This window comes from Catharus ustulatus, chromosome Z (assembly GCF_009819885.2).
Source record: "Catharus ustulatus isolate bCatUst1 chromosome Z, bCatUst1.pri.v2, whole genome shotgun sequence".
Lineage (NCBI taxonomy): Eukaryota > Metazoa > Chordata > Aves > Passeriformes > Turdidae > Catharus > Catharus ustulatus.
This window is the reverse complement of record NC_046262.2, coordinates 53,071,891-53,096,489: the sequence shown is the minus strand read 5'-3', so window position 1 is coordinate 53,096,489 and position 24,599 is coordinate 53,071,891. Positions and strand designations below refer to the sequence as shown.

Below are 24,599 nucleotides of genomic sequence, written 5' to 3'. Positions count from 1 at the left end.
TTCATTTCTGCAAGTACAGGTTTTTATTTTGTAATGTTCTGTGGGCTTTGGGGTGGGTTTTGTGTGTGTGTGTGTTTGTTTTGGTCTTTTGCTTGTTTGAGTTTTGTTTGTGGTTGTTTGTGTGTTTTTTTGTTTTTCTGATGTCTCAGCTGGCCCTGAATTATCCAGTAGTACAAACAGGGGGCCTGGGGCATTTACCCATCTTGGTCCATGCAAGCTGTGTAGCCAAAGAAAGACATTTATCACACCTAATTAAAGGCATCCAAATAGTAAGTAACTATTCCAATAGCTTTACTATCTCAGCTCCCCTGTAGTAACTAGGAGGGACTAACTGCTTCTCCGGGCAAATAAGACATATCTAATAGGTAGAATTAATCATATTCAGGAAGTTTCTCTCCAATCACTGACCATAAATGAAGCCCAACAGTCAAGATAAACATAAAAAAAAAGGCAAGAGAAACTGCACAGAAAGCAACTCCATTGTACTTAATCAAAATCCTCATGCGCCCACATTTTTTAGTTACTAGTTCTGCATTTGCAGAATTACCACAGGATCATAATTTTTATGTCCCTGCCCACTACTGGGAGGTTGGAACTCAATGATCTCTCCAGCCCAAACCACTTCATGATTCTATGAATGTCTTTGTGACAAATAAAAAATTTCCTTGGCAAACTTTCTTTGACTTCCCTGTGTTCTATTAGAACAGTCAGCAAAATAAATCTTAATGAATTTGGATCTTTCTCAGCAAACTGTTGCAGTCTTCAAATGGAAATAAATCAACATAATCAAAATAAAGCAAATATATACACCCCCATATTTGCTATAAATAAATGTGACAACGAAAGACTGTCTAGTAGCCTGCTTTTGGATGTTGTGCTGTAGGACACATTTGAAGAATGTACTCATAGTTTGCCACAGAAACAAAGTGAATTAATTCATTTTCTCTGAAAAGTTAAAAAACATTCAATAAAGGGATCATGACAGCTTTGAGAGAATGTGGATTAGAGTTTCAGCAGACTCTGCAGTAACTTCAACAAGGCAGAGCATACTGCCAGTGTTTGGCCAAGTAGCACTAACTGGTAACTTAAAACTGCATATACACTTTTCATTTCTATAAATTTTAAAGCTGATAAAGGACTACTAAACATTAAAGCAACCCTTGACACAACTAATTGACTGAAATCCAGAAACTGGATTTTTTAATATAAAAAGAATAATAAAAAACTTAAAGCTCCAAAGAGGAAATGAATTATAGGAAACGTCTCCACTCAGTGTGTCCTATTAACATTGTCTTTATTTCCTTTTTACAAAAAATAGAAATAACAACAGACAAAACATACTAAAAAAAAAAATTCAACACTTTTGCCTTGATCTCACTGAGGAGCTACGCAGGCAGAGTCCTGGATGAAAATTTGACAGTATATGCCATTGACAAAGGGAAATAAAGATATATGACAATATATCCATGCAAGACACAAAATACAAAATGTGTTCTGTGGCCTAACAAACATTTTGGAGGTTGCAAGTGTCATAACAATTTTCAAATTGTTACTTCTGCTCACCCATGCCTTTACACAGCACAGCTTACAAACAAGTTACATATACACATATATCATAAAAAAGATTTGTATATGGTCTAACTGATACAAATTAAGGCATCCTAACAGCTGCTGTTTTGCTGGTGAGGGGTATGTCTCATATTAATGTTTCAAAAGGCTACATTTCAGGTATTTCAAACTAAGTGAGACATCATGACATGGTTTAGAGGAAGAATTCCTGCAGCTCTGGTTCTTCAGTACTCTTTTGACTGTCAGATTTCTGGATTTTCCAATTGATATCGTCATGCCTGGAGAAAAAAAGGAGAAAATGACTCAGCGGTAATAATAAAAATATAAACGGGTTGGCAATGTGTTTATTTACCCTGGTTTGTTCCATTTGAAATCTGAATTCATATTTTTCTCTGGGCTTATTTTTCTAGACATGTACTACACAAAATATTTTTTAATATTGTGGATTTTTTCTGATTTATAACTTCCACTCTGAAATCAAACCTGAAAACTGATGGAATGAGGAGGAGGTATTAATTAGTGTGCTGTTGTCATGTTCTGGTAATAATGCATAGAATATAAAAAAATCCTCGTATTTTAGAGAAAGTGTGACAGTGACTGAAAGATCCACTACAATGAACATTAGACATAACCTACTGGTTTCTGACTCTGCCTGTAACAGAATTATCTTGTCCCCATTAATAATCAACAGAGAGAAATTAACCTATCTATTGTGTAAGAGATTTGAATGACAGCTTGCCATTTAGAGTATAAAAATTAAGCACAACATATTTGTAGCACTCATTTTCTTCACTTCTTTTCACATGCTCTTGTTCTGAATTCTTAGTATGTTCCCCTTCTCTTCAATTAACCTTCCAACTGATTGTTGACTAGGCATCCAGTCCATGTCAATTTTCAAACCCGCTCCATTTTTAGTTATTACTATTGAAGGGCAAAACTTCTACAATACAATCATGACTAGCTGGTTTGCTGCTGCAAAGGACAGACACAGCGTGAGAGCAAGAGTGTGTATGAAGAAGTTTGCCTTTAACTTACTGAGTGTTGCTAAGCCTGTCTCCTGTAAATCAGAACAGCTTTATTTCAGTCTACAACCATCACAAGGAAACAAATATTCCCAAAAAATTTATACTTAGGATGGTTAGATAACCTGGTGATTACTTCAGGGTTTAACAGAAGCTGACCTCATGGACCATAGTTTTGGGTCCTAATAAGTTCATGAGTGATCATTCTCTTTTAACTCCTCCTTTTTTCATCTAAATTACAATTGTCACATAACCAAAGCAAGAGAAAAAGGCACAGAATTGAGCCAGGTGAGACAGACTTTGCAGGACTGAGTCTCAGGAGGTAAAAGAGGAGCTTAAAACTCTTTCCCATACCTACACATTGGCATTTACATGCATTGCTGCTATCACAGCGTAACCAATTAAAGCATGCTTTCTAAGGCTAAGATTTACCTGCTGCATTGGCTTAGGCTTGCAATGTTGAAAAACACTTGTGGGTGAGTTTCCCATTTAGAAACTCACTAGGCACATCAAAGACCCCCTTTAGCAGCTTTACAATTGCAATCAAAGAGGAAAATTTTCAGCTAAGGCAGATATCTCTAGGTAACAATACTGAACTGACATGGCTTTTACAACCGTACCTTCTGACCTGGAGAAAATGTATTATCAATAATGCTAATTAGCAACCATATTTCCAATTAAATTTCTAACATTTTCTAGTGCTTGTATCACCACTAATACATCCTCTCATGCAACAAGCAGTGATGCATGATCACAACAGTTCACAAGAGAACAAACGTAAATCCGTGACAAAGGTACTTTCACATTCATGTTACACTCTACTGATACGAATGGTTACTATTTTGTCAGACATATAGATAAGCATTCTTTTTCTGGAGGATATATTTGAAGTCGTAATTGATCCAGTGGGATATGTATTAGGTCAGGTCCACTTGCTGTTTTAGAAGCATGCCCATTTTACTACCTGACAGATGATGGATTCTGCTGAGTGCCTCCATGTAGGAGGCAATTTTTGCTATGGACAGCTGTACCTAATACAGGATTTTATATTGATATGGTGAGTTACTGCTTATTTTAACGTAATGCAGATCTCAGATGACTTAAAGTGTGGGAAAGAACTGTTCATTGGCATACACCTAAGATAAAAAAATACTACATGTATTTGCTTGGAGTTGTAATATACAAAACCTGGCTAATTCTTCCAAAAGAGGAAAAAATATCCCAAACCATCTTGCACATCCAAAATTTTGCCCAAGACTTTAAGAAAAGTAGGGTGTATCAATTTTAAAGAGGTCACAAAAAATTAGCACAGTCTTCTACTGTTAAGGTGTGAACTGCTTGAAAAAGTACAGTAAATTCACGAATACAAGCCGCACTGAGTATAAGCCGCATCTCTGGGTGTTGGCAAATATTTCGGTTTTTGTCCATAAATAAGCCGCACCCGAATATAAGCCGCTCTGTCGTTCGCAGCGAGGACCCGCGTGCAACAAAGTTGCCAATTAGTAACAGAACTGCGGGAGGGCGGGGTTTACTGGCTGAGCTAAGGCTGTGCAGGCTCGGTCCGCTAGGGGCTGCCGACGGGGCCAGGTGGCCCAGCCCGGTGCTGCCGCTCGGGGCCACCCGCCGCTGCCACTGGGCTCGGTCACCCCGGGTCGGCGCTGCCCCGCCGTGGCAGGCAGGGACGGAGCTTCCCCCGCTCCTACGGCAGCGGCGGCGGGCGGGGACGCAGCTTTCCCGCGCCTGTGGCGCCGGCGGCGGGCGCGGACAAAGCACCCCGCCTCTTCCCCGGGCCGCGGCAATGGCTGCGCGGGGCTCCCGTCGGCTCCCCGAGACGCGGCAATGGCGGCGCGTCCCCCTCCCGTGCTCCCTGGGCCGTGGTAATGGCGGCGCGCACTTCCCCCATCCTCCCCAGGCCGCGGCAATGGCTGCGCAGGGCCCCTGTCGGCTCCCCGGGTCGCGGCAATGGCGGCGCGTCCCCCTCCCGTCCTCCCCGGGCCACGGCAATGGCGGCGCGCACTCCCCCCCCCCCCCCCCGGGCCGCGGCAATGGCTGCGCAGGGCTCCCGTCGGCTCCCGGAGCCGCGGCAACGGTGGCGCCCCCCCCCCCCCCGTCGGCTCGCCGGGCCACGGCAACAGCGGCGCCCCCCCCGCGTCCTCCCCGGGCCGCGGCAATGACGGCGCGGCACCCCCCTCTCCTCCCCGGGCCGCGGCAATGGCAGCGCCCCCCCACCCGTCCTCCCCTGGGCTGCGGCAGAGGAGGGAAGAAGAGAGCTCTCCTGCCTCTCTCCCCACCCCCTGTGCTGCCTGTAGGGAGCCAGGGCAACACGGTAACACTGTAACAATCACGAAATGCCGGCTTTTACTGGCAGGTGCTTGGCTCGGCACTCTGGCTGGCACGTCTGGGGTTGCAAATGTCAGAAAATTATTCACATATTAGCCGCCCCCACTATTAGCCGCACTTCCAGGTTTCCACCAAAATTTTTGTCAAATTGCTGCGGCTTGTATTCGTGAAATTACTGTAAGCTACAAAGCCTACTTTGGGGTATTTTGAATGAAAACAAAAAACCAAATTAAAATAACAGAAGCTGAAGAAAAAGGTGCTGGAAACTAGTTGACAGGATTGTCATCTCACTGAAAGGTTTTGTATAATGACTTCAAATTTCAGAAAATGCTAATGAAATTTCCTGTTATAAGGGTGTAGTGTCAAGATGGGCTTGGGACAGTGTTCAGGAATGTAACTGCCCAATATAAAACTCTGTAAATGTTTTAACCACCAAAGGTCGTCCTGTTTTCCAAGAATTTTTTTTTTTTTTTCAAAATAGTTCTGAAATGGTAATTATGTAGTCTCCCTAGACTACTCATGGAAAATTCAAAAAGTGTCCAGGAGCTTGTAGTGCTAACAATGGTGATATTTTTTTAAGATTTAAATGTCACAACTACTGGGCATTATGTAGTTGACAAATGACAGGCACACATTTGGCTTTTCAAAAATCACAACATATGCTAAAGGTCATTACAAAGGCCAGCTTAGAAGCTCTGAGAACCTTCAGGTTTGTGTCTTGGTACCTGAAAAGCAAAATACAGCTTCCATTTTCTATGTGATACCTGGAAATCTTGTGCCACAGACTTTGGCACACAGTTTGCCCTCTTCCTAATTTGTAAGTAACAGCCTCCTCAAGCTGTGCCCTTCGTGCACTCTGCTCCTTGTTTCCTGCTCTCTGGTTGTCCATGTGTCCATGGTAATGGGGGTAGATTTAGGACATGGTGCCTGGACCAGCAGTGCCTAGTGGGATAGCCAGGAGTTTATGCCCAGCCATCACTCAGGAAGTGACTCCACAGCCCTGCAGTGGCAGCCAGACTTTTCCTATCTCTCACTTCTGGGAAAATGCCATATTGACAGGGATTTCTTGCACAAGAGCAGTTACACAAGGCACGTGACAAATTGCAACTGCCTACAAATGGAAAATGGCTCTAACATAAGGATGAGATCAATCATTTTGCATTACTCTATGATCTGGACAGGCAGCTGGATGTTTTGACTGGAAGTTGCCCACTGATGCTCCCTCAAACTGCTGCTATCCAGTTTTCTGCACAGAAGTTTCCCTCTTTGTTTTCAGGAGAGAATGAAAACCTCTTGGAAATGTTACAGTTTCTCATTTCACATATACTGTGCCAATGGCTTCTGAACAAGACTCACATTTCCGTTACAGAAATTGAGTTTTTAGGTATGGGAAGGTCCTGGCAATAGAAAAGTAGTGAATGGACCAACCCTCCGCCACCCCTTCCTCCTTTCTAAGTATTAGATACTTAGAAAACATTAACTTGAAAGTGACTTAGGGTATTGAACTGCAGAATAACTAATATCAAATTAACTTTAGTTAACAGAAAAAGAAAAAAGGAATTTGTGAGTGTTAGGTGAAAATGACATTTTTAGAGAGCATTTGGTTATAAAATAAACATTTTATCAAGTATTGTTCTGTCAATATTTTGTCAACATATCTTTATGGAATTGGAAGGACTGGTCTCTCTATCTGCCTGAATAGTCCTAATACAACAGGATTAAATCAAGATCTTTGAATACAGTCAGAGTTAATCAGACTTTTAAAAATGTATTTAACTTCAAAGTCTAAGGGACAGTAAGAAAAATGTGTGAAAATAGAAGAGCACTTAGACTTAAAGTACAGCATTCTGCTTTATGTTCTCTGTATCCTCTATTTAGAGATGAACTGTGGTCTTTTTGCTCTTCTCATGAGAGGAAATTTAATTTCCACTCTCATCTGGTACTTGACTTTTATTCAACAGAGGCAGAATACTCAGCCAAAGGCTGCTATACACCCTGGTGGATTTATGAGCATGAATACTTTCTGTAGTTGCCTGGAACTGAAATCCTGTAGCCGGTTCAATGGTGACATCAGCAGAAATTCATCATAAATTTCTGCTTTTCTAGGAATTTAGATGTTCATCTACTTCCCCTCTCGTGCATCGATTCCAGTATTTCAGTTACAATGTTAACAAACACAAACAATTTGAGAAAAGAAGGCAACAGAGATGCTAAACATTACCATGCATAAGCACATACCAAGCATAGTTACACAGTTCTTCATTCAACGTGCTAGAAGAAAGACTGATGTAGCTGAAGTAAGGATCCTAAGGAAGTACAACATCGTATCAATTAAGAGCATGCACAGAGCTTCCCACATGCATAACATGGAAATCTACTAAAACATGCAGTCAGATAGCCACAGTAACATTTTAACAGATTTCTTTTTGTCCCTGAATCTGTCACCTCTTTGAGATATGTGCTGTGGTCCTTTGGGTTGGTATGAAAATTTATTCTTTCCAGTTGTGGTGCTGGCAGCAGTGACATGCAAACATGGTCTTTTCACAAAACAAGCATTTTACATTGCAAGCATCAATACTGCTAGAATTACCTCATACAATCCTTCAGATTTTCTTAGGGAATTACAAAAATTGCTTATGGCCTCACAACCTATCAGAACATCTTTGAAGACAGACTGTCTTCTCCCCTGTCACTATGAAATCTGATTCACCCATTAAAAAAAAAAAGCCATTGTGTTATAAAAATACTTCTTTGTTAAATGGGCAGTTCAAGTGGATGGTGCATGTCTTTAAAGACTCAGATCAATAGTTCATATTGTGATTCTGAGTAATCTTTAAGAAATGCAGTCCCATTTCAATCTAGCCTTTTAGGTCTCCTTTGAATTTTTCATTCAGTTTCATTTAATTTCATTTCTGTCAGCTATAGCACTACAGGTCTAACAGCACCCACTAATCTGGACTTCTCACTATTTTCCAGTTCTCTCTTTCCACTCTTTCTTTTACCTCCTCTGCCTAAGATTTTCCTGTATTTTTCTCCCATTACCTTGTCATATTTTTTACAGTACATAATTTACTACTGCTGCTCCTCCTCCCATTGCCCTACTTTATGGTTTGTTTATTTTTCTTCTTGAAATTATTCTTTCACCTCATGTCTTTCCATCTACCACCTCCCTCCCTGTCTTCCACAGAGGATTAAAACAACTACCATTCCCTCTCACTCACCTCTATTGTATCTCCAGATGCTCAAACTTCACTCCACAAACATACTGCACCCATAGTATTTCCTACATCTGTCTCTCTATTCAGTACAAAATCACAGAATTAACTAGGTTGCAAAAGACTTTTGAGATCAACTAGCCCAACCCACGACCTAAAAACCTGTAAGATGCATTTGTTCCAAGTATCTTCTCCTTCCTTTTAAACAAGAGGACTAGCCTTTTAACTATACACACACCTCTTTCCTTTGGGTTCCCAGAAAAGGCACTGTGTTCACTGTGGAGAGGGGAATATCTGAATCCAGTATGTTTTTTGACAGGCCAATCATATGCTCTGACACAAGAAGATTCTGTGATGTGAAGAGAAGGTGGTCAAAGAAGACTTGTTGACGACACCTTCAACACCTAGGGTTGGCTGTAACTCCCACAGAAGCACGAAGGACCATTTGTGCAATTTTTCCTTGTTATTTTTCTTACTCTGTTGGCCTCATCAGTCTTTCTAGGACAGGACAGGACTAGACCTTCAGTTATTTACTCCTCAGAAAACCCATGGTTTCAAGACTGGCATTCTCAGTATGTATTTTGTCACTCACTGCAACACCAAACATCATTTCCATGTGAATCACACATCTGGAAAGCTTTCAACACAGAATATGTGAATCATATGTCCTAAGAGCACAGACTCTACACATAAAATTTTTTCAAAACTAAAAAGTGGATGGGCTTTCTCTAGGTCAAATATAATAAAATATTTATGTTCATCATTTTGCAATAGAAAGGCAGAAGGAAGAAGCTGTCAAACTTAGGCACTACTCAGTAAGACAAGAAAAAGGCCCCTCCTTCTTTCAGTGCACTCACTGGCTTGTTTCTTCCTTTTGAGACAACTGCTGGATTTGCCTTGCTTTCTGTTGTCTTCCTTCCTAGTGAGGTAAAAGGCAGAGTTGAGGAGGTTTTGATGAGGTTTGCTGTTTGACAGTTGTTGTTGTTATTTTGGTTGCCACTCAGTGTCTCCATTATGGACCGAAAGGCTCCGAAAGGCCTTTTCAGCTGATCCCCTGCATGCTCCCCAGAGCTGGCTGGAGCCCGCACAAGTCCTTTGCTCCGCTCTTTATCCTTTTCCTCATTTAGTTCTGACTCTGCTAGCTCCACCTGCACCACAGGCTCCTCGAAAGTTACTCGGAGTTTCAAATTCTGAGAGGTTCTGCGCTTTGAAGATGGAGACTTGAGAGCACTCTTAGGGCTGGTGGCAACCTTCTGGGCAGCAGTGCTGTCTGTGCTGGATGGAGAGTTGTCTCCACAAAACTGGCTCTGAGGGACTGTACCAGACTGATATGGGGTTTCACTATCTGGATCGCTGCTCTCTGAAGTCGGGGAAGGACTGTGGCCATCCACAGACTTGGAAACCCTGATACCAAAAGGGAAGCGCCGTCCTGCTGTGGAAGTGTGCTTCTTAAGCATCATGTTCAAGCTCTCTGTGCTCTCAACACTCTCCACTATAGGCTGAGGTCTTGGTTTGTCAGTTCTTTTCACAGGAGTGTTCTTGTGGTCCTCAGAATTAGCTGAATCTGTATCAGACTCGCTGAGAGACCGCTGCATCAGTTGCCTCAGTCGGGCTAACTTTAACTCCCTTTTCTCTGGCAAAATCTTCTTCACGTTCTTGGAGGATACATGAGCATCCTGAAATTCCAAAGTCAGCTTTTCCTGCATACAGACATTTTCAGAGATTTCCTTCCCCAACAACTGGCGCAAGATTTTATCTGAATCCTCATCTTTTATCTTAGCTCGAGCTCGACTAGATGTGCTTGTTCCCAAGCTGCCAAGAATCTGAATCCCATCTTGGGTGTTCAATTTACTTTTTGGTGGAGACAATTCATCTGCTTCAGATGGTTTCCACTGGGGCTTTGCAGAAGTAGGAGATGACGGCAAGCTTAAAGAAAAAGAGGAAATGTCACAGCAAAATTAAGGCATATCTAAAATGTGAAACTGGCATTTCCAATGTATGTGTCTGTCTCACTTTATTGTTACTTATCCTTTTCATCACTACTCACATGGAATTCATTACTGTGATGCCACAGCAAAGATTACATAGAGAAGGATGTAATAGCTTCTAATCCTATGTAGAGTTTGAGCATCTTCACTTTCGCTTACAAAAAAAGCCCCTCCTTAAAATCAAAACTTAGAATTGTTATTCAAATACTAAATATGACTTTGAGAGAAACTCATATTTATGTGAGCTGACATGCAAAAAACCTCACAAGGCCAAATGCCTACTATCCAAGTCACATCACAATACAAAAGCAGCTTATTCTAAGTCCTGTAATGTATCATCTCTCTGCATAGCAATGATTTCATAAATCTAAACTGCATGTGGTATTAATAATAACAACCATATAAGACCTCATAAAAAGTCAGGGCAATTTGCACTCAAAACCTGAAATACCGAAAAGCAAGAGAAAGGTGACATGAATGTATTTCAATACTAATAGTATAATAAATTGAATTTAGAACTCCAACTGTTTTACAGAACAAAACTTCAATTTCAACAATGCCTGATTTGTGAAGAATGTAAATTGCAGAGACCTTTTCTTTTCCTGTGAAATATGCTAGAGCTCATAACACTTCACATACTTACTTTTAACCACTTTTCCTCTAAGCAAGGACAAGGTGATAAAATTTAGGTTCTTGTGAGGCTGGCAAGCACCTTCTGCTCCAATGAGTCCATAGTTTTCACAGTGTAAAAAATTCACATACCTATACTAAACAACTAAATTTCAATTAATTTTATGGAGTTTTTTTCCTTTGGCAGACCTAAACACTGAAAAATATGCATTTATCTACAGCACACATTCCTAACAAAAGGAATATGTTTTCTTAGATCTGCTACTGCCTCCTTGGATGATGAAAATATCTACAAGTGAGCTCCAACTAGAAGGAAAAGTAGCAGCCAACTATGAAATAAAATAAATAGAGTGTAATTTTCTGAGTTACTCACTTAAATAAAATGATGTTGAAGCCTACCCTTTCACAGGAATAATGAATGATGTGGGATCTGCTTTCACCTGATCTATCTGATACTGAAAGTAAAACAGTCCTGGTTCACACAAGAACTTGGATGAGAGACCACTTGGAAAGATCAGGCAGCAAATATCAAACCAAATGAATTGGAAAACAGTTTATGCTCCCATTGTCCCTGTTGAGCTGGCACACAGGGAAGACAAAGATTCCTAAAAAAAAGGCAAAAAACTCTCTTTCCACTGTGGTTTTCTACAGCCCTTTCCTAGCCAAAGTCCCTTCACAAAAATGCATATCCAAACCTAATGTCTTTGTTACCTACAACTGCAACTGTTTGCCCTTGTCTGAAACAGCAACACAAGAAATTCAGTGCCATAGAGCACCTGGGAAAGATGCTCAGGATTCTGTGAGAATTGAGAAAAATGCAGTCACTGACCCTACAATTTCATACTCGATGACCCAAAGCTCTGATTGTCAGTGGCAGCAGAAGCTTTATGCTGGCTTTAATTTCACATGTATACAGCTCCCTAACAACTCTGGAACAGGAGAAGCACTGTATATGGCTTCAAGAGAGGAAAATAGATTAAAAATAAGAATAAATTGAGCTCTATTTGCATATGAGCTACTTTATTTCTTTCAAAATGATCTTCAGATTGCTGTGAGAGTGAAGTCATGCTTGCTTCATCTGCTTCCATGCAGATCTCTCAATGTCAGAGAGATTCAGCCCTCTGTCTTTCTCTTTAATGTCTGAAACTTGTGTTTCTTTCTGTGACTTCTGACAGGATACGTAAGCAATACATAAAGTTTCCAGAGTTTTGACTTTTATACAAGTTACAGCAGGTAAAAGATTCAATGAATATAAGAAGCCTTATCAATATGAAAGCAGGTTTTTTTGGTAACTTTTTATAACTTCCTGCTAAAAATAATGTATGATAGACCAAAAAACATTAAACTTTACATCTTTCCTAAGGTTTCTAGGATCTTCTGCTGTTCATTTAATTCAAAATATACTACATTCCCCTGTAAAACTGGCTTTCACTCTATTGGGAGGCAGGGTCAATTTAGTTTATACTCAGAAATTTCCAGTATTTGTCAGCATTACTCACTGTCAAATTCAAGAAGGTCAACTTTGAGTCCACGAGGTACCCTCACATTTTCTTTACAGAACACATCTAGTATTCAGACAGATCCAAGCTTCTCCTGATAACTGATACATTATGAAAATGTGCAAATACAGGCTGCAGTAGAGTTCCAGTCACCTTACCTTGGGGACGTGGGCAGTGACTTGCCCTCTGATCGCTGGGCTTCTAAAAGCTGCTGGAGCTGATTCTGTAATGTTACACGTTCCACAGTCTGCCTGCAAGAAAATGTAAAACTGTTTACCTCAAACTATAAAACCGATTGCATAAGTAAGTTTCAGGAAAACTGATGCTACCCTTTCAATTTTGTATTAAAGAAAGAAGTTCTCTTCATCTGTACTTTATGTACAGAGTAGAGAACTTACAAATTAGAACATAGAGAGTTTGTACTTCTGTCTGAATCTCTACTGACATTTTGTGATCCCTGTACAAGAACAACTGAGAAAAACTTACTTGTCAGATTATTATACTTCATATAAGGACAAGTGTGTGATCATAAGCAATAGTAAATTGAAAATCAGTGACTCACAGACACAGAAATACGGTAAACTTTGGGTTGTTTGTTTCTTACTTGTTTATGGAAAAGAATGGAAAGCAGACAGATTAAGCAGTCACTTTCTCTGTTCGGTGGATGGCCCTCATCATCTGAGCAACAGCTCAGGCAACTGCACTCTCCCTTTTTATCTGCAAATGAAGTCAGAGAAGTTTCTGCCCACTGGAAAGCATCTACAGTTGCAGGATGGAGTTAGGTATTTGATGTCTGTACCATATCTGCTTCTGGCACAACCTTTCCAAAGGTCCTACTTGGGCTCTGCATCCACCTTTTCCCTGTGCTATACCCTCCCAAGTTTATCACTTTCAGTGTGGTGTTGTGATCTAGACTGCTTTTCAAATAACTTTAGAGACCTGCAATTAAAAAATTGCGACAGGACCAAAAAATTGTTAGTAATATGAGAATGATATTCACAGCACAAACTCCATTTTCCACTTATCACCTTTTATCACATCTGCTGTCCTGCAACATACCTATTTACCTAGGAAGGTCAAAGTTGAGCATTAAAACCTGCAAATCCTCAGGCAGTTTTACAAAAATGGCAGATCAGTCTGCCACAAAGAGGTCTTCTTTCCCCTGCTTCCATAAAATTCAGACATTTCATTCTCATATCGAAACACTCCTTTTTGTTGACCACCACAGGAAACATTTGTTTTGTGATCTGTAATTACCAGTGCATCTAATCAGAATTATTAGAAAAATTCTACAAGATTAGAGATTTAGAGTTTTATATTCCCTGGTCCTGACCAAATGATCATGGAAAAATTACTTTTTAACTGCTTCCCCCAGGCTCTGCTTCTGTTGCTGTTTAAGAAGTATGTTTTTAGCACTTTCATTCTTGTTGGATATGCAGAACTAAGGCAGTTCTCTACTAGTGAGCTGGACACTTTCCTCGTTCACATGCCATCAGCAAAAGATTTAGCTGTGTTCCAAATGAAATCCTTACAACTGGCAATGTCAAAGAGAGAAAGAATCCAGATCACTTTTTAGACTAGAGGCTGCACTTGAAGGGCTGGCAGAAAACAAATGTTTTACTTTTAATATATCAAAGTGAGTTTGAAAAGCAAAATAGAAGTAAAGGTGTGATCTCGACATACTGCCTTGCACTTTACAACACAGCCATGCTTTATGTAGATCCTTTCTTCCTTTTATTTTCCATCTTCCTTCCTCTTGGCCTACACACTTCCCTAGAGTATTTTAAAATTACTCCTACCATCTGTCAACATTAGCTTATATTGCAGCTCCCCAGATACTCTCCTATAAGAGCCAGTGAAAATCTCTTCAGGTTGTGATCTGATTAGTCTGCTTTCTTTTTATCATTCCTTCAATTTATTTTTCTAAATAATGCAGCTAACAGTTTTTTCTGTCTTTAGCTTCAGTGGAGATCTCTGAGATGTCTTCTTGAGGTAATGTTCTCATTCTACTTAAACAATTTATTGTGCTAGAAGACTTGAAGTTTACTCCATTTTCACAGTTTAACTAGTTAGTACATAAGCCACAGACACCCACACATCTTGCCAGCACTAAAGATAAATAATATGCACATACGTATTCCAAGATAACATTGGAAACAGTGGATCACAACTTCTTGGAATAGCAATACTGCAAAGTATTAAAGCCAGACTGATTTAGGAGACAAGATGACTGTAGCTTCAGGGGTAAGAGGGTATACTTCCTTTTTATTATAATTGATGGTCAAATTCTGGGAATCTTGGCTTAGCCAATGTTCTCAGTGAGTAACATGCAAGGACCCTTTGGTGTCTAGTTAGGCATCTGGAGACCCCAGATACCTTATTATGAAATCATGGGGCTCAGTAACTGAAGAGAGAATAGGCTGAGGCACTGGACTCTGCAGGAGTATCTCTCATAGGATGTTTTCTTATTTCTCCTTATTTTTTTCTTTTTTTTTTAAATAATACAAGAATGACTACACTACAAAGTAGAACATAAAATGGCTTAACTAAGTAAAAAAAGAGAAGAACATTGCAAAGTTTATATTGGGTTTCTTACTATATGTCTATATAACATGCTGTACCCTAAAAAACCTCCACCCAACCAAAAAACACAGCAACTTGCACACACTTTACCATACAACTACAGAGATTTTTTAGCAGCTATTTTTGCAGCTAATCCCAAGATGTTCCAGGAAAATCGTGGATTTCTTTCACACAACACAGAAAATACCTACAACAGAGAATATTAGATTATTTTCCCAACTTCATCTTTTGACTCATGGTTTGTTTTGATCTTTGCCTCGACAGATTTTGGCTTGCTAGCATATCAAAAGAATCAGTAGGTATCTCACTCGTTAATTGATTTGCCATCCAGATTCATAAATGTAGGACAGTACAGTCTGGAAGTGCAGGTCCATTGTCAGGTAGCATTGCAAAAGAAGTCTATGGAAGCACTCACTTTTTGTCATTAATTCTGACATATTTTCTTCAGACCAGGAAAACACAAATAATACAAGTTATACTGCATGTAGGAATTTTCTACACTGGCAGCTATGGATTTTTTTGGACAGATGAAATCAGTGAGAGAATAACTACAATTGTAAGAATGTGAAAACCTCAGGAAGTACAGTAAATTCACGAATACAAGCCACACTGAGTATAAGCCGCATGGCTGGGTGTTGGCAAACATTTCATTTTTTGTCCATAAATAAGCCGCACCCGAGTATAAGCCGCTCTGTGTTTGCAGCGAGGACCCACGTGCAACAAAGTTGTCAATTAGTAACAGAACCACGGCAGGGCGGGGTTTACTGGCTCAGCTCGGGCCATGAGGGCTCGGGGCTGCCGACAGGGCTGGGTGGCCCAGCTTGGCGCTGCCGCTCGGCGGGGCTGCTCGGGGCCGGTCGCCGCCACCACTGGGCTCGTTCACCCTGGCCCAGCACTGCCCCACGGTGGCAGGGGGGGCACAGAGCCCGCCGGCACCTGTGGCGGCGATGGGAGCCAGGGATGGAGCCTGCCTGCTCCTGCGGCGGCATGTGGGAACGGGAGCCCCCCGAGCCACGGGGCCAAGCGGAGAAAGCTGCCCGCCTTTCTCCAAGCCGCGGGGCCAGCAGAAAAGAGTTGTCCCTGCCTCCCCCGAGCCGCGGGGCCAAGCAGAGAGAGCTGTCCCTGCCTCCTCTGAGCCGCGAGGCCAGCAGAAAAGAGCTACTCCTGCCTCCTCCGAGCCACGGGGCCAGCAGGAGGGAGCTGCCCCGCCTTCCCCACCCCCTGTGCTGCCTGCACAGAGCAGTTCCACCTGCCGTGCAACAGAGTATCAATTTGTAACAACCGCGTAAATGCTGGGTTTTACTGGCAGGAGCTCGACTTTGCAGTTTGCACTGACTTGGTTTGCACTCCCAGGGTTGAAAATGTCAGAAAATTATTCACATATTGGCCGCACCTGAATATTAGCCGCTTTCACGGTATGAGAGCAAAATTTTGGTCAAAACAGTGCGGCTTGTATTCGTGAAATTACTGTAAAATGAAAGCAAATTATTTTATATAATGTCTATGAGAAAATTTTCTGACTGTCCTAAGTATTTTGTTTAGCTCAGAAAGGCATACTGCATTGAAAAAACTTCTGTAATTAGCAAGAGATTTAAAGCAAGCCTTGCATTTTGAAGCCAGTAACAGCAGTTCTTTGTGGGTCACTTTTCTTTCTATCTATGGAAAGAATTCCTTGTCTTTTTCCCTTTTGGGGGAAACTCTTAGTTAATCCTCTTGTGAAGAATCTATGGAACATTTGTCATTTCCACTACAAATATAAAGGCTTTTGCCCCGAATGGAGACTTAACTCTGAATATCTTTCTATACTCCTCTGTATTTGTCAACTGAGCTGCTTTGGTTCAAAGAGCTGAAAGATGCGGAAACTGGAAAAATGTGATGTTATTGTTTTAATTTTGTGCCTTCTGTTAAGTAATGGCTCCAAACAGTATGATAGCTTGGAATAACTTCTCTCTAGAACTCCTCTGTGTTGCTTGACGACTGAAAGAACGCATAAAAAGAGAATGAAGATGATACATCCTTCTTTGGGTTAAAAGCTTTGAAGATAAAGGTCTTGATAAGTGCTTGTCTGAGAGAGTTTCTGCACTGCTTTTCTTCTTGCAGAGCATCAACCATTCCAGTCTTCCTGTGGCTGGGAGAATAGTGCTACCAGGTGAGGCTCCTTTGTTCCATCAACAAGGCACTCAAAATAAAGAGGATTACATGATCAGCTCATGCTTATGGAAGCTGAGGGAAGGCTGGGAAGGACGTAAGAGCCCTCAGTGTTGATTCTGACTGTTCAGGTAATTCATCATATCTCTAAAACAATGTTCATTAACTCTGGGAGAAGTAGCCGGAGAAAATCCAGGAAAGCCAGCTCAACAGCCCAGGTTGCAGTTATTGCCACGTAACAGCTACATTATATACATTTGAAAGAATTAGATAGCAAACTTGACTTCCATCTGTTGCCATCTAATGTCTTCAGGATCTTCAGAACTGCTTTCAGTATTTTCACAGGTGCTGCAGTCAGTGAATTCTCCTGCTGTAATAAAAGTCCCCTTGACATGCTGCTCCACGGAGGTGCTTTCTACCATCCTCGGACTTTTCAGAAGGATGAGGACTGCAAAACAGGGTGAGAGTCTTCCTCCATTTTCCCTTCCGGTTCCTGAGCCTCTGAACATGGTGCATTCCATCTACCAAAACCATTCATGGTCTGAGGCCTTAGCAATGCAGAAGCTGCTCCTTCAAGCAGAAAATAGATTATTTCACTGCCTTAGTAAACTGTAACAGGGTTGCACAAGAAACGTATCTTTGTCTCTTGAAGAGGGAGAAAAGGCTGCTGCTGCACTTACTGAAACTAATCTGAAGCCTGAAAAATAGACTGCTGAAGGGAAGCAGATTTAACTCCAGCTGAAACAAGCAAAGAAACTAATCAGGAGCCAGATAAGGATAATTTCAATGACTTCCTGTGGATGCAGTCTGTGAGACAACGAGATACTTGGAAAAATGTTAATAATGCTTTTGTCATGAAAGTCACAACTAGACTATTTCTGCAGGAGTAAGCAGCCTGCTGACTCATATAACAACTCATTTTTTTCTGTATGACAGGTAAAACTTTTATCAAGTACAGAGCGAGAACAGAAAATAACTGCAATATGGGTATTCTGTGGCTGCCACCTCTACTTTCTGGTGTGTGTGTGTGGTTTTTCATTTTTTTTGTGCTGAACTATGGGGAAAATATATATGACAGGAGTCAGATGCTAATGCTGTCTTTTAGGGAAATGCCCTATATTTATTTTTTTCTTTTGTGGTAGATGATTGTATTTTTCAGCAAATGGACCAAGTACAACCAGGTACGTTCACATAACCAGGGAACATTGTCAGGCTGTAAAATTATCAAAATGGTAAATGTTATAATGATCCTCAGTTCAGTGTATGTATGTTTGATACATAAATGTATGAGTATAAATGTAAAAGCATGAAGATACTGCAAAACGTAAAGTTAAAGATAGGGAGATCACTTCCCAGTTTCTGTCACGGAGAAAAGAGATTCAACATTGGGAATTTAACTTAATTCATGGTTAATTAGCATAAATATTTCATTACTGGTTTGGGTGCTGGGAAACAAAGAAACACAGACATTTAAAACATCTATCCTCCCCTTTTCCAAGCCCATCTTCTCTCCCAGATTCACTGGCATGCCTAGCTCCTCTTCACCATTCCCAGGTTTCAGTCCAGACACCTCTCTTGCCCTCCTGTCCTTGCTGCAGGTTATCCCCAGCCTTTTCAGTAGGCCAACATGCAGGACAGGTCAGAGCTCATGCAGTTTCTCTCTGCTGCTCCTCTTTTCGCACCCTTTTCTCTACTGTGGCTGTATCCCAATCAGGAAATCACTGGCTCCAGGCTTGTCCATGGGCTGCAGCCCCTTCAAGGGATGTACCTGCTCTACCATGGACCATTTGGGGGTGTGCCTTCTCCACCTTGGTGCACCTCCATCTCCTCTGGCCTCTGACTGTCAGTCTTCTGTTTTCTTTGCCTCTCTGGCATCTTCTTCTCTTTTTCAGATATGTTTTCACAGAGGTGCTACAAGAATGACCAGTGGGGCTTAGCTTGTGTCCTGCAGAGAGTTCTATCTAGCAATGGTAAACCCCTCACTTGTTCTCAATGAGACCACTCTACACCTCTCCTGCCAGCAAAGTATTTTAACTTATACCCAATATGATTAGCTACACATTTATCACCATAAAATGATATTGGTCTCCTTGAAACGTGGGGTAATCAGAAGTCACTTTCATGGACTGTGATAGTTGATATCTTGATCACATATCTATGCTGCAACAATGTCAGGTCAGTGCTGGTGATTTCTAAGGGTCTTCCGAGGATATTGACATGTAACTTACATCTACAGTTAAAAGCAAGCAATTAGAATAATTTGTTTCAACATAATAGGCTCTTTATAGATGTTTAATAAAAACCATACCAAAATATTAAAACCAATTCATACGAAGAAATAGCCAATAGAAGGTATTTCTGACTAGCCATTGTAGATTTCAGTGACTTTTCAGGACCGAAAAAAAATCCTTCCAACTATTATTTCTACTATTCCTCCCAACATCAACACCCAGTACTGCAGTCTATATATAAAAGCATGTTGAATGACCGGAAATTATGATCTGTAATGATGTGATTGCAAGATATGCAAAGGGAAAAGGGACTGGATTTCTTCACACACACCCTTTTCATCTGCCACTCCCTCCATGCATGTTCACAAACTGCCACAAAAAGAACAGCTGAAAAACTGAGCTGCTAAAGGTGAAGGGACAAATACTTGACAGCAGGGAGGAGTGGAGAAATAAGGTAGAAACATGATTTTAAAATATACAAGAAGAAGAAAATAGACACCGCTAATAAACTGAAGACAAATTACGGTATTAAGATCAATCCCTCTTGCCAACTATGAAACACTTACTCCTTCAGCTGCTTAGTCAGCTTGACAACCTGAGAGGCCAGTGACATACATGTCTCCACAACTACTAAGTAGCGGGAACACATGGTGTGCCCGTGCCGCTCAGCACTTTGCGAAGGTTTCTCTCCCACGTGGTTTTGCATGGTGACATTTGCTCCATATTCAACCAATGTCTGTAAAAACATAAAAGGGAACAGTGACATCTGTAAGTGCAAATCTCTGCTGTGACTTCTGATAAACACAAGCATGGTTGGAGAAAAAGCACTCCTGAATAAAATGCTTGAAAAATTTTAGTCTAAGCCAGTAATTTTTAAAATTCAGTCACTGACACTGTTTGCATATTGAATTCAAACCACATACCAATAAAATCTACCACTCAGGTGCAACAGTAACATAGAAGAGGAGCTTCAGTTCAGAAGAATTATAAAGAGACGGTATTTTATATATTATTCTTTCCTCTCCGCTTTAAGTTCTACTAAATTAATTTGTTTTCTGTTCATTCATTTGTACAGCCTAGCATCTCTTGTAGAATTCATACAGCGAGTGGGGCTATCAAATGGAGACAGAGGACTTTTGTTTGGCCACCTATTGATTCTCCCCTGCACCACAGTAATAAACTTTTGCAGATGCACCTATCTACGCATTACAGAACATTATGATAAATTTACACACCTACAGACCTAGAAAAGAAGACACAGGACATCTGTTCTAGATTACATCTGGGTCGAAGGCAGCATAAACACATGGCTAACCAGTTTATAGTGGATCTCCACACTGCAAGGTATTGCAACACACCCTTAGAATCTCATTTTAGCTATGTATTTGATACAGTATTTGCTGGCTCCTTTTGTTGTTTACCTCTCCATTTTCTACCACAGCAGAATCCTTATGTATAAAACACTCAATAGGAAGTCTCAGTGTCCTGACTCCTTAACTAAGTAAGGCTTCGATATGAAAGATAGGGCAGATACTTTAGGTCAGATAGGCACATATTTCTCATTGCAGACAAAGAACTGTACAATGACTTTATCAATTTAGTTGGAATTTTGGGGGGGTTAGGTCACTGGGGCTTTTTAATGATGAAAAGTCTCATTGCTTTGCACTTGTTTGATTAGCCACTATTTTCTTTTGAAGACATATCGAAACATGTCAGCTTTTAGTCTTCAAGAAAAATAGTATCTTATACTCTGATGTATTTCTGTTACTCTTATACTCTGATGTATCTGTTATTCACAGTGCCAGCAGAGAGTCCTAGATTGATGCTGGAGAACTATCCAGATTGTAACATTGGCATTTGAATTATTCTGAGACTAGAATAAAAAGCGTTCTATGTGCAAAAGTTCTGTCCAGCTGATCTCAAGACATCCAATAACTGAAGCAAGATTGAGACTAAGCCTTCCCCCTTTATGATCTGTTTGTGATAATCAGAGTTAGGAACTATTTGCATTACTGGAGTAGGTAAAATAGGAACTAACTATTCTGAGCAATGTTTTGATACACACTGATACCAGCCCCTAGGAAATCTTGTGATCCTGTACAGACAAAAACTACAGCGTCATTAACTTTATGTATACACATGCAGAAGAGGAATTGCATGGCTGAGCTCTTGGATGACTTATCCAAGCAGAGCTGGTAAACCACTGAGGGTTGGAGTGACTTGGCTGACCACAAACAGCAGACATGGAGACCTCTGCATCTGCTGACAGAGAAGTGGAATGGGTGGTCTGTCTGGTCTGCTAAAACCATACAGAAAGTAAAGTTATGAACTCTTGCACTGCATCATATATTAACAGATTGGGCTTAATTTGTCAAGAAAGAAAACAAAGGAGATTTATGACCTTGCAGAAAGTAATCACATAGTTTGAAACATTACAGGAGCGTCATATGCTCATAAACACAGTGAGTAAGCAGACCAAGGAATCACTGACAGCCTGTGATTCTTCATTTTTTATGCTGCTGCACATAGTTTCCCCGTTTCCTTTATCGCTTCTTTCTTCTTACCAGATTATTCACTGTACAGTATTTTAAATTAGACTGTAAGCTTAGTGAGCACAGGGCATATTTTATTTCACATCACAAAATATCAACTACACTTAAGACTGTGAGCTGTTAGTGAAGTGATATTACTGACATTGCGTATTTTTATCACCACTAGACATTTTCATAACTTATTTCTCATGGCCTCACTTTAACAAAAAGCACTTGTTGAATTGCTTATTTACCTAAAATAAAATAATGTTTAGAATTCTAAGCCATTTATTATGGTTTGTTCTTCCCACGGAAAGCAGTGCTAGTCTCTTCTTTGTTTAGTTTTACCCATGAAAACAGCCGGCAGATGCCACCACTCTGTTCAAAAAGAATCTACACCCATTTCTCCTCTGAATGCACTGCAATTTTGATGAGGTACTGTTGAGATAGCAACCCTAAACACACACTCCACAGCAACCCTAAGCACATCCTCTACCACAACAGTGCCCCCCACTAACATAATCATAAACATTTATTCTATCCATTCTTTCCAACTGATCAAAGCAATTGTCTCCAATACAATAATAAATCCACTAGATTCAGCATGGATGTGAGGGTTTGTTTATTTTATTCTTGTATGAGTTTCTACAGGATCCATTGCTCACATCTTTAAGAAAAAAGACATGTCCCCTCAGTAAGAAATGCAGAGATCGTCATGTTCTCCAAATCTCTTTGACTGTCTTCTTTTCAAGACTATTCATTCAGCTCATCCTGTTTTTCTTTTTTTATTATGCGATACTCTCAAACTGGCTTTTACAGAGTTGTGTCTTCTTGGTGACCAAATATATGTTAATATGTGACTCTATTAAATAATAATAGTAACAATAACAGTAATAATAATAGCTCTGTAGATGTAGATCCAACATAACAGTGTGCACAAACACACTTAGCTCTCTGAAGAGGTTAGCTGATGAAAATTCACTCTCTGTATTTCTTTTAGGGTTGGACTAATACAAATGTTCTGTATTTGCACTGGCCTGAAGAGCGACGTGGATTGGTTCATGTGTGGTAACAGGAATAACATGTTTACTGATACATATCTGAGTCCTCTGAGAATTACTACTCCTTCTTAGACATGTTTTCCTCCCTAACTTGACTTAATCACTTTAATTTTTATTTCTTGCCCTTCTGCCAAGAGGTTATTTTTTCTTTTATCCGTTCTTCTCCAATGACTAGCTTGTTTATCAAATACCTCTCTGCAATTTCCTGGAATAATTTTATTATTATTTCTTCTCCAAACAGCTTTTGCTCAAAGTGCCGACAGCACAAACACTGAAATGTACTCCTGTGACTAATGGTTCTAGCAAATTTGATGGACAAAGGGTACATCTGCAATTAACACAAAGTTGCTTCACCTTCAATAATTTACCAGAAGTGCTGATGAACTAGGGAGGTACCTTTGACTAGAAGCTGCCAAACTTTACACCCATGTGTAACAGGGTTGAAGAAGGATCCAGGGAAGAACAGGCCTTTCAGCCTGATCCCAGTGCCAGGTAAGTTCACAGAGCAGATCATCTTGACTATCCTCCAAGTACAACAGCTATACTTGTACTTGCAACAAGTACAGGACAACCAGGGGATCTCAACCACAGCATGGGTTTATGAAAGGCAGGTTCTGCTCGACCAACCTGGTCTCATTCTAGGACAAATTGACTTGCCTGCTGGATGAGGAAAAGGCTGTGGATGTGTTTATCTAGATTTTAGTAAAGCCTTTGATACAGTTTCCCACAGTATTCTCCTGGAGAATCTGGTTGCCTATGGTGTAGATTTACTGAGTGAAAATTCGGCTGGATGGCAGAGCTCTGAGAGCGGTTGTGAGTGTATTTACACCCAGATTGTGGTTGGCCAATAGTGGTGGTCCTCAGTGCTCACGGCTGGGGCTAGTTCTGTTTAATGTAATCAACAATATGGAAAAGGGTATCAAGTTCATTGTCAGTAAATTAACAGATAGGCCAAGCTGGGCAGGAGTGCTGATCTGCTGGAAGGCAGGAAAGCTCTGCAGAGGGATCTGCACAGACTGGACCAAAGGGCTGAGGCCAACTAGATGAGATTCAGCTGCACTTGGATCACCCCAAGCAGCACAACAGGCTTGAAGCAGAGAGGCTGGAAAGCCACCTGGCAGAAAAGTACCTAGAGGTGCTGGTTGACAGCAGCTGAACATGAGCCAGCTGTGCACAAGTGGCCAAGAAGGCCACCAGGGCAGTGACCATACCCCTTTGCTTGGCACTGGTGAGGGCATACAAGTGCTGTGTTCATTTCTGGGTCCCTCACAACAAGACATTGAGAGGCTGGAGAAAATCCAGAGGAGGGCAAGCAGAGCTGCAGAAGGGTCTGGGGCAAAAGCCCTGGGAGGCTGAGGGAGCTGGGGCTGTTTAGCCTGGAGAAAAGGACAATGAGGGGGAACACTGCTCTCTACAATTGCCCAATAAGAGGTTGTAGCCAGGTAGGGATTGGCTTTTTCTCCTAGGTAACAAGTTAACAGGATGAGAAGAAGTGGCCTCAAGTTGTGTCAGGTGAGGTTTAGATCAGCTATTAGGAAAAAGAAAATTCACAAAAGGGTTGCTAAGCACTGAACAGACTGATCGTTGAAGTGGTGGAGTCATTCGTCCATTTGTAAGTAGACAAAAAAAACAGTGTGGATGTGGCATTTGAACACATGCTTTAATGGTTAACACGGTGGCAGTGCTAGTTTGGTCAGATGTGATGACCTTTGAGGTCTTTTCCAACCTTAATGTTTCTATGGCTCCACGGCTCTACAGCCAGCCATCCAGTTCAATTCCATG

The 24,599-nt window shown here is 41.0% G+C and overlaps 1 protein-coding gene across 4 annotated transcripts in view; it reads right to left on the bottom strand.

The window, feature by feature from the left end:
- Nucleotides 1-1,277: 1,277 nt before the first annotated feature.
- The window catches only part of LOC117010386 (synuclein alpha interacting protein), a 97,906-nt gene continuing 74,584 nt past the window's right edge, over nt 1,278-24,599 (bottom strand). Inside the window, exons 8-12 of one of the 4 annotated variants that reach the window (XM_033084812.1) lie at nt 19,792-19,961; nt 12,422-12,514; nt 9,004-10,072; nt 7,170-7,237; nt 1,278-1,847 (exon numbers count right to left, since the gene is read on the bottom strand). In XM_033084812.1, the coding sequence (XP_032940703.1) occupies nt 1,763-1,847; nt 7,170-7,237; nt 9,004-10,072; nt 12,422-12,514; nt 19,792-19,961 (1,485 nt within the window). In that variant the 3' untranslated portion in view covers nt 1,278-1,762. Of the gene's footprint in view, nt 1,848-7,169; nt 7,238-8,384; nt 10,073-12,421; nt 12,515-19,791; nt 19,962-24,599 lie in introns of those variants that run through there. The other 3 variants (XM_033084814.1, XR_004420650.1, XR_004420649.1) reach the window with 3 other exon arrangements.